This window comes from Podarcis gaigeae, assembly GCF_964106915.1.
Source record: "Podarcis gaigeae genome assembly, chromosome: 3".
In the NCBI taxonomy this organism is placed as follows: domain Eukaryota; kingdom Metazoa; phylum Chordata; class Lepidosauria; order Squamata; family Lacertidae; genus Podarcis; species Podarcis gaigeae.
In genome coordinates, this window is record NC_139680.1 from 68,541,105 (window position 1) to 68,561,188 (window position 20,084).

The window sequence follows — 20,084 nt, forward strand, 5'->3', positions numbered from 1 at the left end:
TCTATTTTTGTCTTAAACTGGAGTGGTTTCACAGGTATGGCTGCTACTTACATGGTTAGTGCATGACTCTCAGGTTCCTTGATAAAATTAGTAACACCAAGTTTTGCTCCACATTTTGCACTGCAAAACTCATTTTAACGGAGCGTTATGTCTGTGTGATTAAAAGTTACAATCATCATCTTTAAATTACTGATTATCAGTTATTCTTAGCTTTCCTCACCATGGAGATGTGCTGACGAGAAATGCTTCACTTGGAGCCTCACACATAGGTCTTAAAGACAGGAGCCCTGTCAGAAAAGGTGGGAGCAGCGATCCTACACCTGCTCTGGTATCCATACAGCTGTCAACAATTCTGACCTTCCAATTTTGATTTAATTTTATATTTTCTAAAACCACTTTGCTCGGGGCCAGTGGCGTAGCGTGGGTTGTCAGCACCCGGGGCAAGGCAAGTAATTTGCGCCCCCTAACCCATGGATTTTAGCACTCGGGCAGAGAGCTGCGAGTGCAAGTGTGCCCCCTCAGATGTTGCGCCCGGTGCGGCCGGCCCCCCCCTGCACCTCCCATGCTACGCCACTGCTCGGGGCACTTGAGGCTCTTTCTTTGCTTTGTGTTAAAAATCCTATCTGATTTTGGATGAATTTTTTAAAAAGTCATTATATAATGATGTGATGATATCATCATGCACTGCACTATGTGTTCATCACATGCTGATGATGACTAGGAGATATAACATACCTGACAGTGTCTACTCAGCTCTCTTCTGCTTCTATAATCATCAGAGGCTGTAGAGTTGGTAAGCACCAAGTATCAGATTCCTCCACTGGATTAAATGGGCACTGGCATGAAGTTAAGATTTTTGGGAGTTTTGATAAATCAGTGAATCACTTTTAACATTCCTCTTCAACCTGAAATATGAACCACAGAACATCCGGATATATACTGTATCTCTGTCACAACTTATTTTTTAAGAAGTAAAGTTTTTAACAAGGCCATTGTCACAAAATGGAGCGAGTAGGACATGTTCATTTATTTGCTGGGTGGAGAATATAGCCCTCAAAATCATTTTGGAACTCTCTGCTTTAGACTACACATATCCTATGATGTGCTGGTTATTATCTCAGTGCTCCTGGACTAGAATAATTCATGTTGTGAAACATAAAGAAAAGTGCCTCCACTATGTGTCCCTGCCCACCAAGTAGATTCCACCCCACCCTTCCATCATAAAATCTTTATGGAACTCAACTTTAGTAGAAAGAGACTAGAAAGGTGGCAGGACTGAAATCGAGGCTTATCCTTAATTCAGCAGGAGAGAAATCTCACTTTCAGGAACTGATATGTATTGGGTTTAACACATGTTACAAGGCGCATTCGTCTACCAACACTTATACAATTGGTTAGAACGCGCCTTGTAACATAACATGTGTTAAACCCAATACATAACAGGATCAAATATGAAATTACATGAGATGAGGGAGAAATGTGGTTGCTTTTCCTGTGTCAGACCGGTTTCTCGCAGAGTCAAACTTTTTTAAAAGTTTTGCCTGCTTTCCACATTCTGCTGAGATCGGCAGTTGTCATGACTTTTTCACCCTCTAACAATAGAAGAGTTGAAGCACTCTTGGGGGGCGGAATGTCGTAAAGCTGCAATGAAATAAAGGGAGTGTCCCTTCAAGTCACTGTATTTAAGATTAAGGAGCAAGCAATGAGCAGTTGATCAACTTATTTCAGGGATTTTAGGAATACCTAACAGCCTAGGATTGAGTTTAGTTCATTGTAAGGAGCAGAGAATTGTTACATACAGGTGGAATCTAGTCTGTGAAGGCTGCCGGCTGACCCTTAAACAACTATCCCCCCCTATCCCACACCTACACTGGATTACTAGAGCACTCCTCAGCAGTCAAGGCTGAAGAAGAAATCGGGGCCCATTTGTGTGCTCCCAATGAAACAAAGATCTCCAGTTGTTTCTTATCGTAATCTAGAAGCAATGATGGGGTATCTTTTAGCCTTCCAGATGTTGCACAACAATTCCCATCAGCCCCAGCCAGCATAGCAAATAAGTCAGGCATGATGGGAGCTGAGATCCAGCAGCATCTGATAGGCCACAGGTCCATTCTTCTAGGCTCCTCCTATGCAATTGACAAATTCAGGATGTGCTGTGCGTTTTCCCTTAACCCTGCCGGTGTCACGGGAGACATGGGGTGGGGACACTGCGCAGCTTTTTAGCTGCTGCTCGAAATCATCATTATTATTATTGCTGCTGCTACTGCTTGCTACGGGAACAGTACAGACACTTCGATGCTATGGCTTAACACTGTCAGAAAAAGTTTAACCGACGAGTATTAGGGCTTCTCCTGACCACGTCGGCAGAGACGGGATGTGGGGATGACGGGGACCAAAAAGTGGGCGCTGACGGCTCTTCTCTGTGGAGAAGTTGCCCGCAGCGGCGGCGGCCTCGGGAGGCATCACGTGCGCGCGGCGAAGGGTGGGTCGGTGGGCGGGTTGCCTTCGGAAAGGGCTGCTCCGCGGCTCCTTCCCGTCCCTCTTCCCTCGCCTGGGTTTCGGGACGCCCTCCGTGAAACTCCGCCCCTGGATATGGGCGAGCGAACGAGGAAGAGGCGAAGGGAAAGAGAAAGGCAGGCGAAAGGAAGTGCAGGGGGCTCGGCTTTGTCGTGAGCTGGGGAGCTGCTTCGCCTTCCCATCTGCCGGGGGAGCCCGACCAACTCCGGGGAAGAGGCGGCGGCCGGGGGCTGGTTGGCTGGTTGAGGGCGCAGGAGCCGCGGCAGCCACCGCCGCCACCCTCCTCCTCCTCCTCCTCCTTTCTCTCCTCCCCCAGCGCCGAGGCCCACTAGGAGGGACCCAGAGGAGCCCCCCGGAGCTCATTCCCTGCTGGTGGGGGTGGCACACGCAGCCCTGCCATGGCCACCAAGGTGAGCAGAAAGCGAGCCCTGCACGCGGCAGCCTCCCTTCCCCAGCGCCGCCCGCTTTTTGTTTGTTTTCAAATAACTCGGGTGGGTGGGGGGGGGTGTAGTTTCTGAGGGAACGGCTCGCAAGTGGGGCGCGTTTCTCTGGGGGTTGGGAGGAACCGGAGGGCGTTTTGGCGGGACTCCTGGCTTGCCTGCCCGCCCGCCCGCCCGCGCCGGGGTCCGGTGCTGGCTTGAGGAGCGGAGCATGGGGGAGGGCGGCGTCTGAGGGGCACCCCCCCCCCAGTTGAAGTCACTTGGCACAGTTTAATCTATTCCAGGCAGACGGGCAAACGTGCGTTTGGGCCTCCAGCACAACTCTCCGCTGTGGTCTCAGCAAACGGGAGGAATGGCTGGCGAAGAGCAGCCTTCAAACTTCTGAGTGCCTCTGGAAAGAGTTTCCTTTCCACTGGCGATATTTTCATTAATCCGTGGTAAACAGTGAAATGAATGACTCGCTGGGTTAAAAGGCTCCCCTCTTCTAGTAGACAAACTCTTGTTCCTCCATGGAGTAACTTTTCCCCAAGTTCAGGGTTTGAAGACAGTAGTATGTGACAGTGAAGAAAGAAAAAACCTGCTTCCCAACTCCATTCCTAGGTGTCATCACATTTTGTACACAGTGCGTGTTAACTGGTTGTCCCTCTGGTAGTATCTGTTCCGTTTTGTAATTCTGAAAAGTTGCTTGAAGTAATGCAGACATTACAACCGGTAGTATCCTAACAGCCAAGTCCTATGCATGTTTACCGGGAAGCAAATCCCATAGTGTTCAATTGGTCTTTCCTACTAGTGTGTTTTGAGTTACAGCCTACATGTGCTTTCTGGGTTGCAAGAAAACATTTCAAAAATACTTTTCTGGGGCGGGGAAAAGTGCTAAGATATCTCAAGGGAGCAGCAGCTGATTGATGTTAGCATAGTCTGTGTGGAAACTTATTTTTAAAAATCAGTACTGTTTTCATACTGTAAATGTTTAAATTCTACAGCTACTTCATTCTGTTACTGTTTTTAGTTTTAAGATCAAGCAGTAAAAAATTGGCCACCAGGTGATTTTAATATGTCCTTTTTCCTTTCCTTGATTACATCATATGTTAGTTTTGATCACGTGTATATTTAGAACTAATATTTCCAACCTACACATGATGAGGGGAAAATGAAATGTGGTGTATCTGTCCTTAAAGAAAGAGACCATGTTTGCTTCTCAGTTTATGCATATGCTTTAGAATGGCATTTTAATGTTTAGTTTAGACATGCTTTTGGACTCTTCTCTGTTACCCAGATAAAGCTGTTGACTTTTTTTAAAAAAAAGTGGTTTAATTCTTGAAGTTCTTAAATAGTCTTTCAGAAACTAAAACAAAAGGCCAACAGGCCTAGCACTCTCTAAAACACTATAATTATTACTGCTGTCTGTGATGTGAAATGCTCTAACTTTGCAAAAGTGTTTTTACAGAATTCATTATTATTGCAATATCCCTCGGGCAACTCATCCCATTTTATAGACGAGATGCCAAAGCAAATATATCTGTGGATTTACCATGGCATAAGCAGGACTGAATCAGATCAATCACAATGGGCCTCAGTCCACTTCTTTATTGCAGACCAATTCAGGCCATATTGTGCACTCGTGTTACTTTTCTGACAAGTTTTAAAAAGTTGGTCCCAACTCCGTTTCCTTTTCCTGCTTGAATTATGAGTACTGAAAGAGGAAAGGTAAATTAGAGAGAACTTGGATACAAGTACTGATTAAATTGATCCTTATGTTCAGAAAGGCATCAAGTTCTTTGTAGTTTATCCTTTATTTTTGAGTACTCAGCATTCACGTAGGAAAGGAAAAAATGAGTAAAGACAAAGTTTTAAAAAACTAGTCACAAGGAACAATTGCTGAGTAATACTCTTACCTCATCCATGGCTATAGATAGCTCTTTCCTTTGAAGTGGTGTTTTTAGGTATAATAACCACAGAAAGAGTATTGAAACTCCTTCAGTGTGAGTTCTCAGTTTAAAGTTCAGTGTGAGTTCTCAGTTTAAAGTATATGACCAAGGTAGATTGTTTTCTTACACTTTCATTATGAAAATTATTGGTATTCTGTGTTATTACTAGTCTAGGATGTGCAGTTATGAGGTCTTAAAAATAATTGTGAATAGGGCTGTGGAAATCAAGTGGTTTCCATTTTACAGCAAAAATTGGAATGGAATAGTTTTTTGTTTAATTTCCTGCTCTGGTTTTATTTTAATTGAGTTCCTTTCCTTGTCTGGACCTAGACACCGGATAATATAATATTAAAAAGTGTAATGACAGCTGAATAATCAACAAATCAACAAAAATAAAAATAACTGTTTTGATAGTTTTAATATCCTTTGGCAGTAGTTGAGTAAAAAGTTGATGAAGTAACATGCCTTCCTTTAAGAAAAATAAGAGCAGGGGAGAAAGGCCACTAATTGGAAATGCAGTTTTGTTTCACTTGCCACCACTCAGTGGAATTTGCTATAACTTTTTCTTTACTGGCTTGCTTTAAAATGGGGCATATGTAGATTTTTACTGAAGGACTCCAGGCACCTGTGGAGAAGGAACTGCTGTAAAGATATAAATAATTTGCAGTCATTCTTGTATGCATTCCAGTGAAGAGCTCATTGGGTGAGTGGTTCTTGAGCTTGGCATGAGTTGGGATGAGAGGAAGGAATTCCTGCTGAAAGGTTTTAGTCTCTCAGCCTCAATCTGTGGGTCCTTACGCAAAGTGGTGGACATGCTCACAGAATCTGTGCACTAACACGCCAATCAGCTGAGGGAAGGGGCCAAAGGGTAGAGTAAGTTTGGAAGAGAAGCCAAAGCTTGAAATGCACTGTGTGCCTGTTTGATAGAGCATGGGTAAAGTGACATGTCTATTCATAAGCTGTTTGACTTGCATAGGCACTTTTTCTCGAGTCTAATGCCTCCTGTGGAAAAAAAATCTTATCTTAGTTATTCATCAGTGGAAGTATATGCCTAGATTTTGGACACTTTGAGGAAATCTAAAGCTATTGCTTAGTTTTGCAGGTTTATAGTACTGTGCTCTGTTGATGTCCCTTTCCAGTATGACATGGAAATATATTTACAAAGCACTTTTAATACCAGAGTGCAATGTGAATTTCCTCTTGCCAGCTGTTGAAAGCCAAAGCTATTGAAGGTTTTCCGCTTAGGCAGTAGGAGAAACGTAGTCCAATTGGTGCTTGCTTACTTCAGTGTTGAAAGGAAGTGAAGGATCATTGTTTCTGTGCCAAACAAATGCAACTTCATTGTGTAAACATAGAAGCTTGCTGCATCCTTTTATTTGGCTAGTTTTCTAGAGTCAAATGAGGATTGCCCTATCTTTTGCTTACGTGAAATTGTACTGTGAATAATAAATAAAAATATATATCTGAGATTCCGGGAAGCATTCAGGAATAATAAAAGGCTTAAAAATGGAAGGCTTGTGCTACATTGTTTCATAGTCTGTTTTGTTTACATTCTCGAATTATTGACTCTCAATATGAGTTGCAGGTCCCTGAAGCAATGTTCACATTTTCAAAAATTAACTTAAAAAAAATTAAAGTGCTATTTTAAACAACTAATTGGATGATATTTAAACCTGGTTATTTCAAAAATTGAAATTCAGCATTTAAGTCCATGGATGATAAGATACAGGCAATAAAAATTGCCAGCCAGAAACCTAAAATGGTTAGCTGCAAATATGTGCTTCTCAAAGCTGAAAAGACCAATGGCTCTGTAAAGCTAAATGACAGACAATTCAGTCTACCCATGTAATTCTCACTCACATTCTGTGTGAAATGAGTGTACTATATGTGCAATGATGTAGAATTTCCATGTATGTGTTTGTGTCCAGAGTTAACCTGAGAGAGGTGGGTGCAACTTGATGACCTGGCTCTTGCAATTGGGAAAACTGTTTGCTTTAGGTGAGCAAGGGACATATAGAATATTAGAATTGCAGAGTTGGAAGGTACCTGAGGGTCATCTAGCCTAACCCCCTGCAATACAGGAATCTCAGCTAAGACATCCATGACAGATGGCCATTCAACCTCTTCTTAAAAACCTCCTGTTAATGAGGTAATGTTTCTCTTGCCATAATCAAGAATGGGGCTTTGCCCTTTTTGAGGACATGTCTGTTAGGATAGTCAGGATCTCATAAGGTTAGAAGAGACTAATACAGTGGTACCTCGGGTTAAGTACTAAATTCGTTCTGGAGGTCTGTTCTTAACCTGAAACTGTTCTTAACCTGAGGCACCACTTTAGCTAATGGAGCCTCCTGCTGCCCCCGCGCCGCCGGAGCACAATTTCTGTTCTCATCCTGAAGCAAAGTTATTAACCTGAGGTAATATTTCAGGGTTAGCGGAGTCTGTAACCTGAAGCGCATGTAACCCAAAGTACCACTGTATAGGCCATTAGTCTAGCTGGTTGTTGCAAAACTGGACCATCATTCCATCAACTCTGTCAGTAAATGTAAGAATTTACACTACAGTGATCTGAGAGTAGGTGCCCCAAAAGCAAGCAAAGTCTCTTGCTTTTGTAAATAGCTAATTCTAGTGAGGTAACCATGCTGGTTTGTTGCGGTATAGTTTGATAACACCTCAAAACCTTGACATTTATTGCAGGGTTTTCCAAACTGTGGTCTATAGACTAAGTTTCATTTAGTTACAGTAGTTTGTTTTCTGTGAAGAACCTTTACAATGATAATTCTATAGAATTCTAACTGTAATACAAAACAATACAACATAAGAAATAAAAGAAGTAATAAAAATGCAATTAAAAATCATAAGAGCATCTAGCGCAGGTTCCTACAATTGTTGCAAGAGACAGAAGAACCATTAAGTTGTTTGCAGAGACCCCCAGCCACACTCAAGTGGTCCACGGGGAGAAAAGTTTTGGATCCTCTTAATTTATTCACAATAGTTGGTATATTTCCAATGACATGCTGAACAAACACAATACAGCTGGAAGTGTTGTGGCACACCAAAAAGCTTAGTTTGCCATGAACCATCCCCAGTTCAGACATAATGCTTTACCAAGGGGAGTCAATTGTGTATTTACTGTAAATCATTAACTATGGTTTACAATGAAATGTGAATTGTGCCACATTTTGCCAATATCTTGTGTCAGCGAACAACAAGCACACCTCATTTTTTTCATAATTGCTGAGAAATGACCATTCTTAACAAGTGCCATTGTTTGCATCCCTATGTAACAAGTTAAGGGAAAAGGACATTTCCATTATTGAAATGAAGTTATTTTTCTTTGGCACAAATTTGAGAAAATTGGAGATCATCTGGATAAAACATAATTATTTTTATGTAGAGCATCCCTTTTAAAGATACCTTCCCATAGTTACAAATGGAGTCTATGAACAGGCATGAATTGATTTCAGATGATACAAAAATAATCTTCTTGGAACATGAACACATAACTTCAGTTACAATCTTCCTTTGTTCTGGCCAGATGGTGACTTTATACTTTTCAATTACTGTATATTAGAACTCATGATGGTGAGCCCTCCCCTTTCCTCCAGCTTGATACGAATGGACTCAGGGAAAAAAGGTTTTGAAACAAAGGAAAATCAAGCCCACCCTGCCATGCCAAAGTTCAGTTCAGTCAGGTTTCTGGTGATGCAAATAACTGAAAGCCTCCTTTCTCAAAACTTAACTACAGCAGTGTCAGGAATTGCGGCAGGGCCTATGCTAGACTGTTTCCTAGGATACATTTGTGATAGCATGCCATATTTTTCCCATGTCCTATAAGAATGATCAGAACTATTTCACATGGTAGGAAGCATAGGATTTTGGAATGCTCTCCCCAGAAAAGTACACTTGATGTGCCTGGTATCAGGTAATGTCATTTTTATTTTCCTTAGGCTTTTAAATTTTTCTTTGTCTTTTCTACTCTAATATTAATTTTATGCTGCTTTTATAGATTTTCAGTCTTTAGCTTATTTTTTAGTGGCTTAATATTTTATTGTAAGCAGCTCTCATGTACTTGAAGGGGAGATATCAAACTTAATGAAGGATAAATAGAAAGCTGTGTTACAGTGAGTGAAGCCATTGGTCAATTTAGCTCACTTTTGTCTACTACGGCAGCTGGCAGTGCCTTCACAGTGTTTCAGAAGTCTTTTCCAGCCATGCCTGGAGATGGCTGGGATTGAACTCTGGGCTTCTTACTTACAAAGCATATGCTCTACCACCGAGCTACGTGCTACCCTTTCCTCATTGCTTGGGACTCTTAAATGATAATGGCTTGGTTTGCCCATACAATAAGCCAGACTACGGCTTACAGGGACTCTGTGAACATTCTTTCTCTTGGAGGCAAGCTTGCATCTACTTTCCACCTTCCTGGTCCTTTTTGTTCTGTGCAACAACTAAGTCAAAGTTTGTCACTTGAACCCAGGATCATGGTTAAGCTCTCTCCTTTTTAACCATGATCTGTAACCCTAGGGCAATCCTTGACTACAGATCATAGTTAAGGAAGAGAGAGCTTAATCACGATTCAGATGACATGCTAAGCCAAACTGAGCTAAAAAGACTGGGAAACATCAAAGTGACTGATTTTCTCCCTGGGAACAGTCTATTCACATTATGCCTTGGTTTGGCTTAGTGTTGTGTGTGAGTGTCGCCAGTGTTTAGTGCGTAATGGAAGCTTTATTGACAGCCCCATTGTTGCTTCTACTTCATGTGGATGTACAGTGGTGCCCCGCAAGACGAATGCCTCGCAAGACGAAAAACCCGCTAGACGAAAGGGTTTTCCGTTTTTGAGGCGCTTCGCAAGACGAATTTCCCTATGGGCTTGCTTCGCAAGACAAAAACGTCTTGCGAGTCTTGCAATTTCCCCCGCTCCCCCCTTTTTCTAAGCCGCTAATAGCCGCTTTGCCGCTAAGCCTTTAATAGCCGCTAAGCCGCTAATAGCGCTAATCCGCTAAGCCGCTAATAGGGTTGCTTCGCAAGACGAAAAAACCGTTAGACGAAGAGACTCGCAGAACGGATTCTTTTCGTCTTGCGAGGCACCACTGTACTATGTATCCTAGACAGTCATTCTTTTTTTCTTGCAGTCTCATCCTGTTGCAAGGATGAGCAAGAAAACAATTGTGAAAGTGCTGTCCTTTTTTGCTCCATTATGCTACTGAGTGATAGAAATAGTATATTTTGTCATATGGGGTGTTGTTCATTCCTGAAAATGGTTACCGTATTTTTCGCTCTATAACACGCACCCGACCATAACACGCACGTAGTTTTTAGAGGAGGAAAATCCATAGGCATGCCACCCGTAGGCATTCCCTCCATAACATGCACAGACATTTCCCCTTACTTTCTAGGAGGAAAAAAGTGAGTGTTATGGTGCAAAAAATACGGTATCTTCCCTGCAACTTTAATGGCATAACCTGCTGTGCTGGTAACCCAACATTTCCATAAACATGGTTGTGTGCTGGATTCCACCCACCCCCCTTATTTCTTTTTGGTTAGGGCAAGGAATCTTTGCATGTAGGGAATGAAACTCTTTGCTTTGGCCTTAATTGACAGAGCAGATTTCTTCCTTCCGTTTTTTAAAGGTTTGTTGAAGCTCAGCAGTTTTTTTTAAAAAAATATTCTTCCAAGATAATTTAGAACTTAAGAAAACAATGTAGGGGCAAAACATCTTAGAACAGTGCTCATTTTATTGACTCATTAGAGCAGAAGTCTTCAATCTAGGGCCTGCAGGACCCAAGTGAGTTGCAAATCTGGCCCGCAGCGCCATTTGAAAACCCGCTGAGAGTCCGCTTTTCCTTAGCGCAGTAGGGGGTGGCGAAGCAACCCCAACACGGCTTTTCAGCAGCATGGGGACTGGTTGGACAGTCCCCGCACCGTGCTGAGGTAGACTCTGACGTGGCCTTTCATTTGTTGAGCCGCCGCTGACACACAGCTAGATATACAGTCCATTTGTAAAACAGTAGTTAAAACAGCATTAAAATATATTTTCAACAGGCATGTATTCTGCATAGTCAGTGAGATTTTAGAAACCATGTGGAAAAATAACATTCTGAGAATGTTTTTGTGTCTGGAAAAGACTTGGAACATGTTGCAATTACATTTTGCTGAAGAGTTTATTTCCACTCAACAGTGCTAGTAATTGTTTCCCAGAGTGGCATCCCTGTTTGTTTCTGAAGCACCCAGGCAGGTTTCCTGACAGTAATCCAACCAGTTTTATGTGCTAAGAATGAATTCCTTACTACAATATGTTTGTATATTCATAATTGTTTAAATAACATCTGTGCCTTGCACAAGGCTCACATAGTCAATCATCCAGGCAATAAATGTGGACAATATATGGTCTACATAAAAATTGGCAGAATTTATCATCTTTCCCATGCTACATTATAAAAGATGTAGTTAATTTGGACTCGTACTTTTCATAGAATCATAGAATTGTAGAGTTGGAAATGAGCACCAGGGTCATCTAGTCTAACCCTCTGCAATGCAGGAATGTTTTGCCCACCGTGTAGCTTGAACTCACAAGCCTGAGATGAAGAGTCTCATGCTCTACCAAGAAATTAGTTTTTGGTTTTGTAGTGAACAAATACTTTCTGAACAAAAGTTAATTCTAACAATATTTTATTTTTGAAATGTGCAAAACTAGGGCAAGTTCTGAAAGTACATATTTAATGAACTTCGTAGAGAAGGAAATTGGTGAGCTCAAGGCAAATGGAAAGCACACGCAAATTACTGGTTTACACTACTAATACAAGCAAAAAGTCCAAAACAAGGGAAGTGGAGTAAGGACAGCTTTCTACTATCAGCTGATTTTTTAAATTCTTTCATAGGATGATACCGGCAGAATGACAGTCTTCTTGTTAATACTTTATACAACACGACAGCATTATCAGCATGTGTTTCTGCAGTCAAAATTTGACTAGCTAGCAACACTGTCCACCACTGTGTTCCACAACCCATTAGCTTTCAAGGTTTCAAACAGCTTATGAGAAGGACACTGCTGCAACTTAGTTTTATCATGCATATGGCACTTCAGTAATATGAAGATAAACTGCCCTGTTTTTCCTGACAGTAGAACACCCTCAGTGTTTTAGTCTTCACTTAATAAAGAAGCAGTCAGGAATCTCTGACTTCTGGGCCTGGTCAGTTTCTTGGTAAGTGGGACTTTCTGTCATCACCAGTCAACTGATTGGTGCTGCAACTAGCCTTCAAAGCTGCTCAGTGAGCCCTTTTTAAGTTGTCATCTGACATAAAAATGATTCAGCTGATTGATAAATAGGTGCCCACCGATCAAAGTTGGCCTACAGGGTTGGAGGAAACCTGCCAATTGGATCAAGTTCCCCACCCCTGACTAAAGCATGGAAATGAGCATGAATAGCACAGCCGTCTATTAAATAGTGTATGCCACAACTGAACGCATTGTTGGGGCTTATTTCTAAGAAACACACCCTTATCAGGACCAGATGCTGTGGAGTCCAGCAGATGGAGGATGGGTATAAGATGGCCAGAATAAGATCTAATTTTCAACTGCTGATTCAAAGCAACTTCTTAGGGTGCTGCCAGTCCCTAATGAACATTGTTGCATTTGACAAAACCAGAAAACTGATAGTATATCTTATGAAGATTCAGTAAGTGGCTTTAATTTAATTTTTTAAAAAACCAACTTATTCTTGTGTTTTTAACTGAGCAGGAACAACACAGAATGCACGATTCTTGTAAGCCACATTGGGGACCAATTTTGATTGAAACCAAACCTGTAATTAAGCCTAAGCACATGTAACTGAAACAACTGCATATTGCATTCCCATTTGCCTCCACTTCCCTTTCCCTCCCCTTTGTTGTTTTTCCTGTGTCCAGTCTTAGATTGTATGCTCTGTGGGGCAGGATATAAGTATTTTTTATAATAAAATACAAAGCCCTGGAGTTATTGTTCCACTTCTTTGTTTGTGTGAAGTAATTAGTTCCATAGGGAGAAAAGAGACCTTGTTGACTCCTGTTCCCTACTCATGGTACATAAATGAGCAGAGAGCTGTAGATTTTGTTGATTCCTGATGTCAGCAATATTTTTTTCTGAACAATGCAAATAAATATTCATACAAAAACTAAAAGTGGAAATTGACATTCTATCTTCGCATACTGGCGCATTGCTAGTTTAAATAAGGATAGGACAGGGGATCAAATAGTTAATCCATTGCTGTATAGAAGGTGACAACTTCTCCGTATGGTGCTTGAAGCACCATGCATGACATTAAATTCCAAATACCAGAGATGTAATTCAATAACAACAAAAATCGCATATTTGAAATAATATGAGGTTTCCAGGACTAAATTATATCTTCAACCACAAAGCAAAAACTTTCCTTTTTAACCAGGCCTTTGTAATTACCAAAACTTCACCCCATAAAGGTTTACAACTGGACAGCTAGCTATACATCATGTGGATAAGGGGCCTTATTTCTGCCCCACATTGCTCATCCTTGGGGATGGAGAACAATTTATGGTAGAGCTGTCATGCATCCATTAAGTACAAATTATTAGAGGACTTTTTAATGAGATCAATCCTCAGACTTAAGTGAGGGCATTTTGATATATAAGAGTGCTGTGAGCTACTAATTAGGTTGAATGTGGTATTCAAACTTCTGTTCTGGTCCTTGTGAAGGTGCTTTAAAAGGCTGGGTGGACTATGTACACTTGAGATTGTTGGTTGGTGGTGGAGAGATTCCTAAATTTCCTCAGAAAATTAAGCAATAATCAGGTTTGGTACTTGAGACCTGATTGTGTCTACAATTTAGATTTTTACTGATAGCAGGTTTTACATACATTTTTGGAGTTCCACGTTTTTCAAAGTGCTAACCGTAACAAGTGATGTGTCACCAATTCCTCTGTGCTATTACGTCATTTCTTTTGAACTCTGGTTTCCTACAAATGTTTGCTATGAACCTTTAACTAAACACAGAAGTGTTGTCACTGATATAGTTTTTGCACATCTACAGGCTCGGGTTATGTATGACTTTGCTGCTGAACCTGGAAACAATGAGCTGACAGTTAATGAAGGAGAAATCATCACAGTTACCAATCCGGTAAGATGCAGTCAGTGGAAATCAAAGTACCATACATAAACCTACTTCCTGGAATTTTGGTGTAGAAACATCAAGTATTTACCATATTATTGAACCTGAAACCTACAGATGCACAACTTGCACATTTCCCTTCTGTCTTAGTAGATTTGCCATTACCCTCCAAGTTAATAGATACATTACTTACTTACTTAAAAGGAAGTCATAAAAAGAGTTGGTCAGTGTTGTGCATTTTTCTAAGGGGGCGGGACTGGAATTCTATAGACTTATTAGTTACAAATAGTTCTTTGAATTGTGCCTCAAAGTTGCAAATATATCTTGGGCAAACATACATATGATATAATGATATTGGAGCTATAACTTAAATGTAGCCTTACTTGGAAGGAAGTCCCATTGAATTTTGGACTTGCTTCTGCTTAAGCATGCTCAGGTTTGTGTTTTATTTGCATTCTTAGTGACAAAATTTATAATCTAATTTAAAAAAAAAAACTATGGAAAAATTAATAGTTCAATAGGTTTATCTGCTTCCATCAAATCTGCCAGCTAAAATTGCTGGCAAGTTTAATAGATCCAGCTTAAACTGATCAAGCCTAAACTCTGACCTGCAGGGTTTACTCCAAAATGAACATGTGTAGGACTGCAGCTGTATGTAGCTGCATCAGGTTTTCATGGAGCCAACATGATGTCGTATGTTGGACTCAAATTCTGATTTTCATCCAGCTATGAAATAGACTGCTTAACCTTTGCTGTCTCTCAACCTGACCTAGCTCCTATGGTGGTTGTGATAATAAGACTGCAATGCTATCCCTTGACTGGCAGTGGTGCGACTTGATGGTGTGCTGCATCAAGAGTCCCACCATTCATGCCAGCCAGGACAGAAGATGGGGGTGCAGGAAACAATACCCTTTTGCTGTGTGGGCTCCTAGGCTGTTATGTTTAAGAACCCTGGATCAGCAGCAGAGCCCCTCAGTATCCAGCAAATCCTGTGCCAGCACAGCCCCACTTCTGAAATGCTGAGTTTTTTGGGGGGGTGGAGAGGTCATCAACTGCAGCTTTTGGAGACGCCAGTGGCAGTAGCTTCTGAGTGGAGGGATACTTGTGCTGCATTAAAAACTTTCCAGCACATTGTATCAGGGGTTTAGATTGCTCTATTAATTGGGAGACCCCATTGTGCTTTGGAGGAAGCTTGGAACAAAAACGTGATACTAAGAAAACATGAATATGCTAAAAAGACATTTGGAATGCATTTCTTTAAAATAACTAAACTTACAATTTATTGTCTTCATAATTTGAACTACTTAACACATTTGTTTTTCTTTGTTGTAGGATGTAGGTGGAGGCTGGCTGGAAGGCAAAAACAGCAAAGGAGAACGAGGACTTGTTCCCACAGATTATGTTGAAGTAAGTTACAAAATGATATTCATCGATGAGATAAAATGAAATTACTACATATTCTATAGATAACCATTTTTTAAAAACTGGAAGAATACACTCTTGTAAGTCAGTAAGTGAGATACAGTATCACACCATTATTTCTGTGTTTGTACATATAAGAGGCCTATAGTACACTAAAAACCAAATTGCAGTCTGCTTGGGGCTGCAATCCTAACTCCACTTAACTGGGAGCAAGTTCCATTGAATTAGGGTTGTTCTCACTTACAAGGAGCAGCTTGTTCTTACTTAAATGGAAGATGGAATGAAACAGGGCTTGTTCCCGTCTTGTATGTTCAATGCATGCACATAGAGTGATACAGTAAGGCAGTGGTTCTCAAACGTTTTTCACAGCGACAATTTGAAAATTTCTGAGCATCTTTGTGAATCATTTAATGGTTTTTCTGCCTCTTGTAGCAGTCACAATGTGCTGTGCTAGATGCTGTATTATTTTTAATTGTATTTTTATTGCTTCTTTAATTTCTTACATATTGGATTTTATTGTATTACAGTTTGAATTCTGTATTATAGTATAATAGAATACAATATAAGCAATAAAAGAAGCAATAAAAATACAATTAAAATCAATATGAGTGTTTAGGGTGATGGGTGTCCTGTCTCCTGTCTTCAGCCATAAACACACTAAGCCATCTGAATGAGTCTCACAGAGAACTTAAGTCCATTGATACCACTGAGTGTGTTCAGAGTGTGACTTTTCTTTAATATAAAGTTGACATTTTAGAAATGTATTTTCAGCAGCATTCTGTTTTTCAGATTCTACCTGAAGGTACCAAAGATGGAATTTCAGTAGCTGACCAAGCCTTTTTTGATGGTCTTTCTACTGCACAGGCTAATTTGCAAGCAGCAAAAACCAATAGCCAGGTAGGTCTTGTTTCTTTAAAAAACCCTTTATTTAGAGCATGTTTTTCTTGAGCACCAGAAGCATGACAGACTGTATTGAACCAAAGAAGCTTGTTGAAGCCCCTTGTGAGTTACTCTAACCTGCATGGAAAAGACAACTTCAGGTGTTCTTTAATCCTTTGAAAATTAACTCCTCATTTATTGACATAGTTGTAAGGGAAATGAATGGAAATGTTCTGCTAACATTACATTGGAACTCTTCTGGGTCAGACCAAAGCTCTGTTTTCTGTGACCAACCAGATTTATTTTAGGAAGCCATAAACAGCCAAAGGTTCTCCTTTTTTTTATTTGCACTCCAGGTACTGGCATTCTCTGGGCATAGAGATTCCAGTTAGTTATCATGGTGGTTGATAAACCTATTCTCCATTAATGTGTCTCATCTCTCTTTGTCGTGGGCAATTCTTTATTGTTCACTTGTATTAATTTTGCCACAGCTTTTGTTCCTTCTTTGTTCTTGTTTTTCCTTCTTTAAAATAAGACTTCCTTCTTCTCCATGAGGGATAGCTCAGTCAGTAAAGAATGAGACTCTTAATCTCAGGGTTGTGAGTTTGAGCCCCATGTTGGGTGAAATATTCTGGCATTGCAGGGGGTTGGACTAGATGATCTTCATGGTATTTTCTAACACTACAGTTCTATGAATCTGTATAGCTTCCTTTACTCTGCTTGTTAACCATGCTGTTATCCTCTTGGACTTGTCTTTACCTTTCCTGATATGTGCGGTATACATTTTATCAGAACTAGTCTTAACAACTGTCTATAATCACAGAGTCATCCAACTGTTCACATAAATATGCGTTGAATTTGATAGCTCTTTGTCAGCTGTTAGCAGTTGAACATTTTGCACCAGATCTTAAGCACCCCTGTATGAAGATTGATCCCACGTTCTCTCTTATCCCCGCTTGGATCCTATGTGTCTATATCACATCAACCAGCCAGCATCCTTGACTGTCCATGTTGGCAGGAAAGAGGAAACAAAATACAGTTTCTTGACCTGTTAGTTCCTGTGTGAGTTATTTCTGAAATCCATTTCCTTATTGGCCTTTCTGTTGCTCAGTTCTCTGTCGCCTCCACTTGTTCTTCCTTTCTATTGTAATGCATCAGCCGATTGCTGAGTTTGCTCTCTTCCTGTTTCTTCCCTGCCTCCAGATACCTAACCTTTTTTCATTTAGCCTGCATATCTTGGCCAAGTAGCTCCATTTGTCGCTAGATCCATTGTCGCTGTCACTGCCTGAAACTCTGAATATTCCATGTTACCCATTTGGTTCTCCTAAACACGAGTCCCCTTCTCCCATTAGAGCCTATACATCCCTTGTATGTGTGAGGCTGAAATGGAGCTCCACTGGCTAGCCATGCCACCAACCACCACAGCAGGCCCATTCCAAATTTTTAAATATCTGGAAAGAGCAATATGTATAAATAGCTGCTGACATACAGGCCCCTCTTCCTAGATGTCATTGCTGAATATGTGGACATCAAGGGAGCAGGCGTCAATTAAGGTGGGGCTAGCTCATTTGGTTTACATGCACATGTTAGGGGAACCTTTTTCAGTTCAAGGGCTGAATTTACTTCTGGGCAACCTTTGAAGGGCTAAATGCCGGTGTGGGCAGGGCAAACGGCCAAAGTAGGTGGAGCTATGAATGTACATTTACTAGTTTCTATACACATTCAAGTGCCAGATGGAGAGGTCTGGTGCGCCACACCTGAATGTACTATGACCATGTAAGCTCAAATGCATAAAGGTGCTTTGAAATGTTTCAGTGTCTCATATCAGCCAAGTTAAAGTTTTGGTTGGTTATTTCAAATTACATATCTAATTCCTTGCCTCTCCAGCTCTTGGACATAAGTCTCTCATTTCTCACCTATTTCAGTTTTCTTCTTTGCTAATGGCTTCTTCTCTTGCTTTTTCCTCCTCCCCCCCCCCCTTGTTCTTTGTTAGATTTTGAAGGAACTGCTCAAGTCTGTGGCACAATATGTTTTAGCTGTTTCTTCATCCCAAAGCCCCTAATATGTCTGCCTGCATACAGTGGTTCCTCTGGACCCTTCATTCTTGCTCATCCCAACTGTGAGTTCTTAAGTCTCTACCGTGCTGCTTTTTGACTCTCCCAACTTCTGCTTCCCCCAGCTTTTGCTGTGTTTGTCCATCTTGCCCCTCGTTAGGGCCTGAGCAGCTCAGTTAGTGGGAACCAGAGACCATGAGGCTCAGAAAGCTCAGCCTACAGCAGTAGACTCCTTTGCAGCTCTGATACTAGAGCAGTTCAACCAGTTATTATGAAAGGCCTCATGACAACTGTGACAACCTCCATAACTGTATTGTAATAGAGACTTGGATCTGGATAGGAATATCTTTCAACATGCCTAAATCTTTGTAGTAGTCCATAGGTCAGAGGCAGGTAGTGGTGGTCAAAGGTCTTGTAACACGAAAACAAACTTTTGAGTTGGTGGCAGGGAAGTTCATTCATTAATAACTGAAAAATTAAAATGTACTAAAATTCTAAAATAAGCTTTTTAATTTCAGTGCAAGGATTTTTTAACAAATATGAACACTGCTGTTGTTCAGAAAAGCAAACTTGTTTGCACAGCTTTGCAGTGTAAATTGATAAGCCTGTTTGCTTAGCTATTTAAAACGGTGAAGACTGAAAACCAGTGCTTTTTTCCTAAAAAAAAAAAAATGTTTAGGAGTATTCTCATTTTCCTACTTGTTTTGAAATACTGCCTCTCAATGAGGCCAAACTTAGATTCACAAAATGTTTAGGGGTATGCGTACCCCCAGAAAAAAGCATTGCTGAAAACTATAGTGAGTAATACTTCAGTATAGTAATACAAAGCAATCAATCACTTGATAGCCTTTATAACATTAAAATTTTAAACAAGTTGACCTAGCAGAATGGCAGATGAAATGTAAATAACAGCCAGTGTAGTCGTATAGGTAGAGGACTGAATTTGGACTTTGGTCCCAGCCACAAGGTTGCTTCACTACTCCCTGCTAGAAAGGAAGTTAGGTTGGCTGAGAGACAAATAGCAAAATAAATTGTAAACCAAAGAATTTTACAGAGATGGTGAAGAGGAGGTACTTTTATTAGACACAAAGGCAAGGAGTACTTTTGGACACTGCCAAGAATCTGAAGAGCTTTTTAATGTATGCCTGGTGAAGTTATTGGCTCTTTCTCTAAACTGTAGATTCTCATACCCTATCACAAACTACCCTCAGTTTGAAAAAGGATATGGCATGTATGATTGCTATTCAAGGCACATAAATTAGCTCCTGTAGGCACATTAAAGTTATTGAACCTAGCTTAAAATTAAAATTACATAGCTTTTTGGATTCCAAACTTTGTATTTTTGTTCTTGTTGTAATATAATTTTGAAGCAAGAAAACAAGCAAATCTGTTTCTTGGACTACTGTGGCTGCTCACAAAAAATCCTGATACACGAAAAAGCAACCAACTCATCTAGTTTTCCTTTTAAGACTCAAATTGTACTGCATTCTCATAAGTGTTGGGAACCCCAAACCCAGGCTGACAATGGAATCTAAGCAGTGAACCAGAATGAGTTAGTCTATGAAACTTCTTCATTGAGAGAAGTGGGAGCTGGCCAAAGCGAAGAAACTCCACAAGTAAGCAATCTCAGGAGATCAAGAAGAATCAAATGGTCTAGAGTATCAAAGGTTGCTGACAAGGTGCAGCTTCAGATGAAGTCTGTAAGCCAGTCAGTATTGTTGG

The 20,084-nt window shown here is 40.8% G+C and overlaps 1 protein-coding gene and 1 long non-coding RNA gene across 5 annotated transcripts in view; one reads left to right on the plus strand and one right to left on the minus strand.

Moving 5' to 3' along the window:
- Positions 1 to 20,084, minus strand: part of LOC310841673 — a 129,106-nt gene that overhangs the window by 30,514 nt on the left and 78,508 nt on the right. The window lies entirely within an intron of this gene.
- Positions 739 to 20,084, plus strand: part of SNX9 (sorting nexin 9) — a 43,928-nt gene continuing 24,582 nt past the window's right edge. Inside the window, exons 1-4 of one of the 4 annotated variants that reach the window (XM_083732464.1) lie at positions 739 to 793; positions 13,930 to 14,016; positions 15,340 to 15,414; positions 16,219 to 16,326. In XM_083732464.1, coding sequence (XP_083588590.1) covers positions 13,939 to 14,016; positions 15,340 to 15,414; positions 16,219 to 16,326 — 261 coding nt within the window. In that variant the 5' untranslated portion in view covers positions 739 to 793; positions 13,930 to 13,938. Of the gene's footprint in view, positions 794 to 2,160; positions 2,928 to 13,929; positions 14,017 to 15,339; positions 15,415 to 16,218; positions 16,327 to 20,084 lie in introns of those variants that run through there. The other 3 variants (XM_083732466.1, XM_083732465.1, XM_083732463.1) reach the window with 3 other exon arrangements.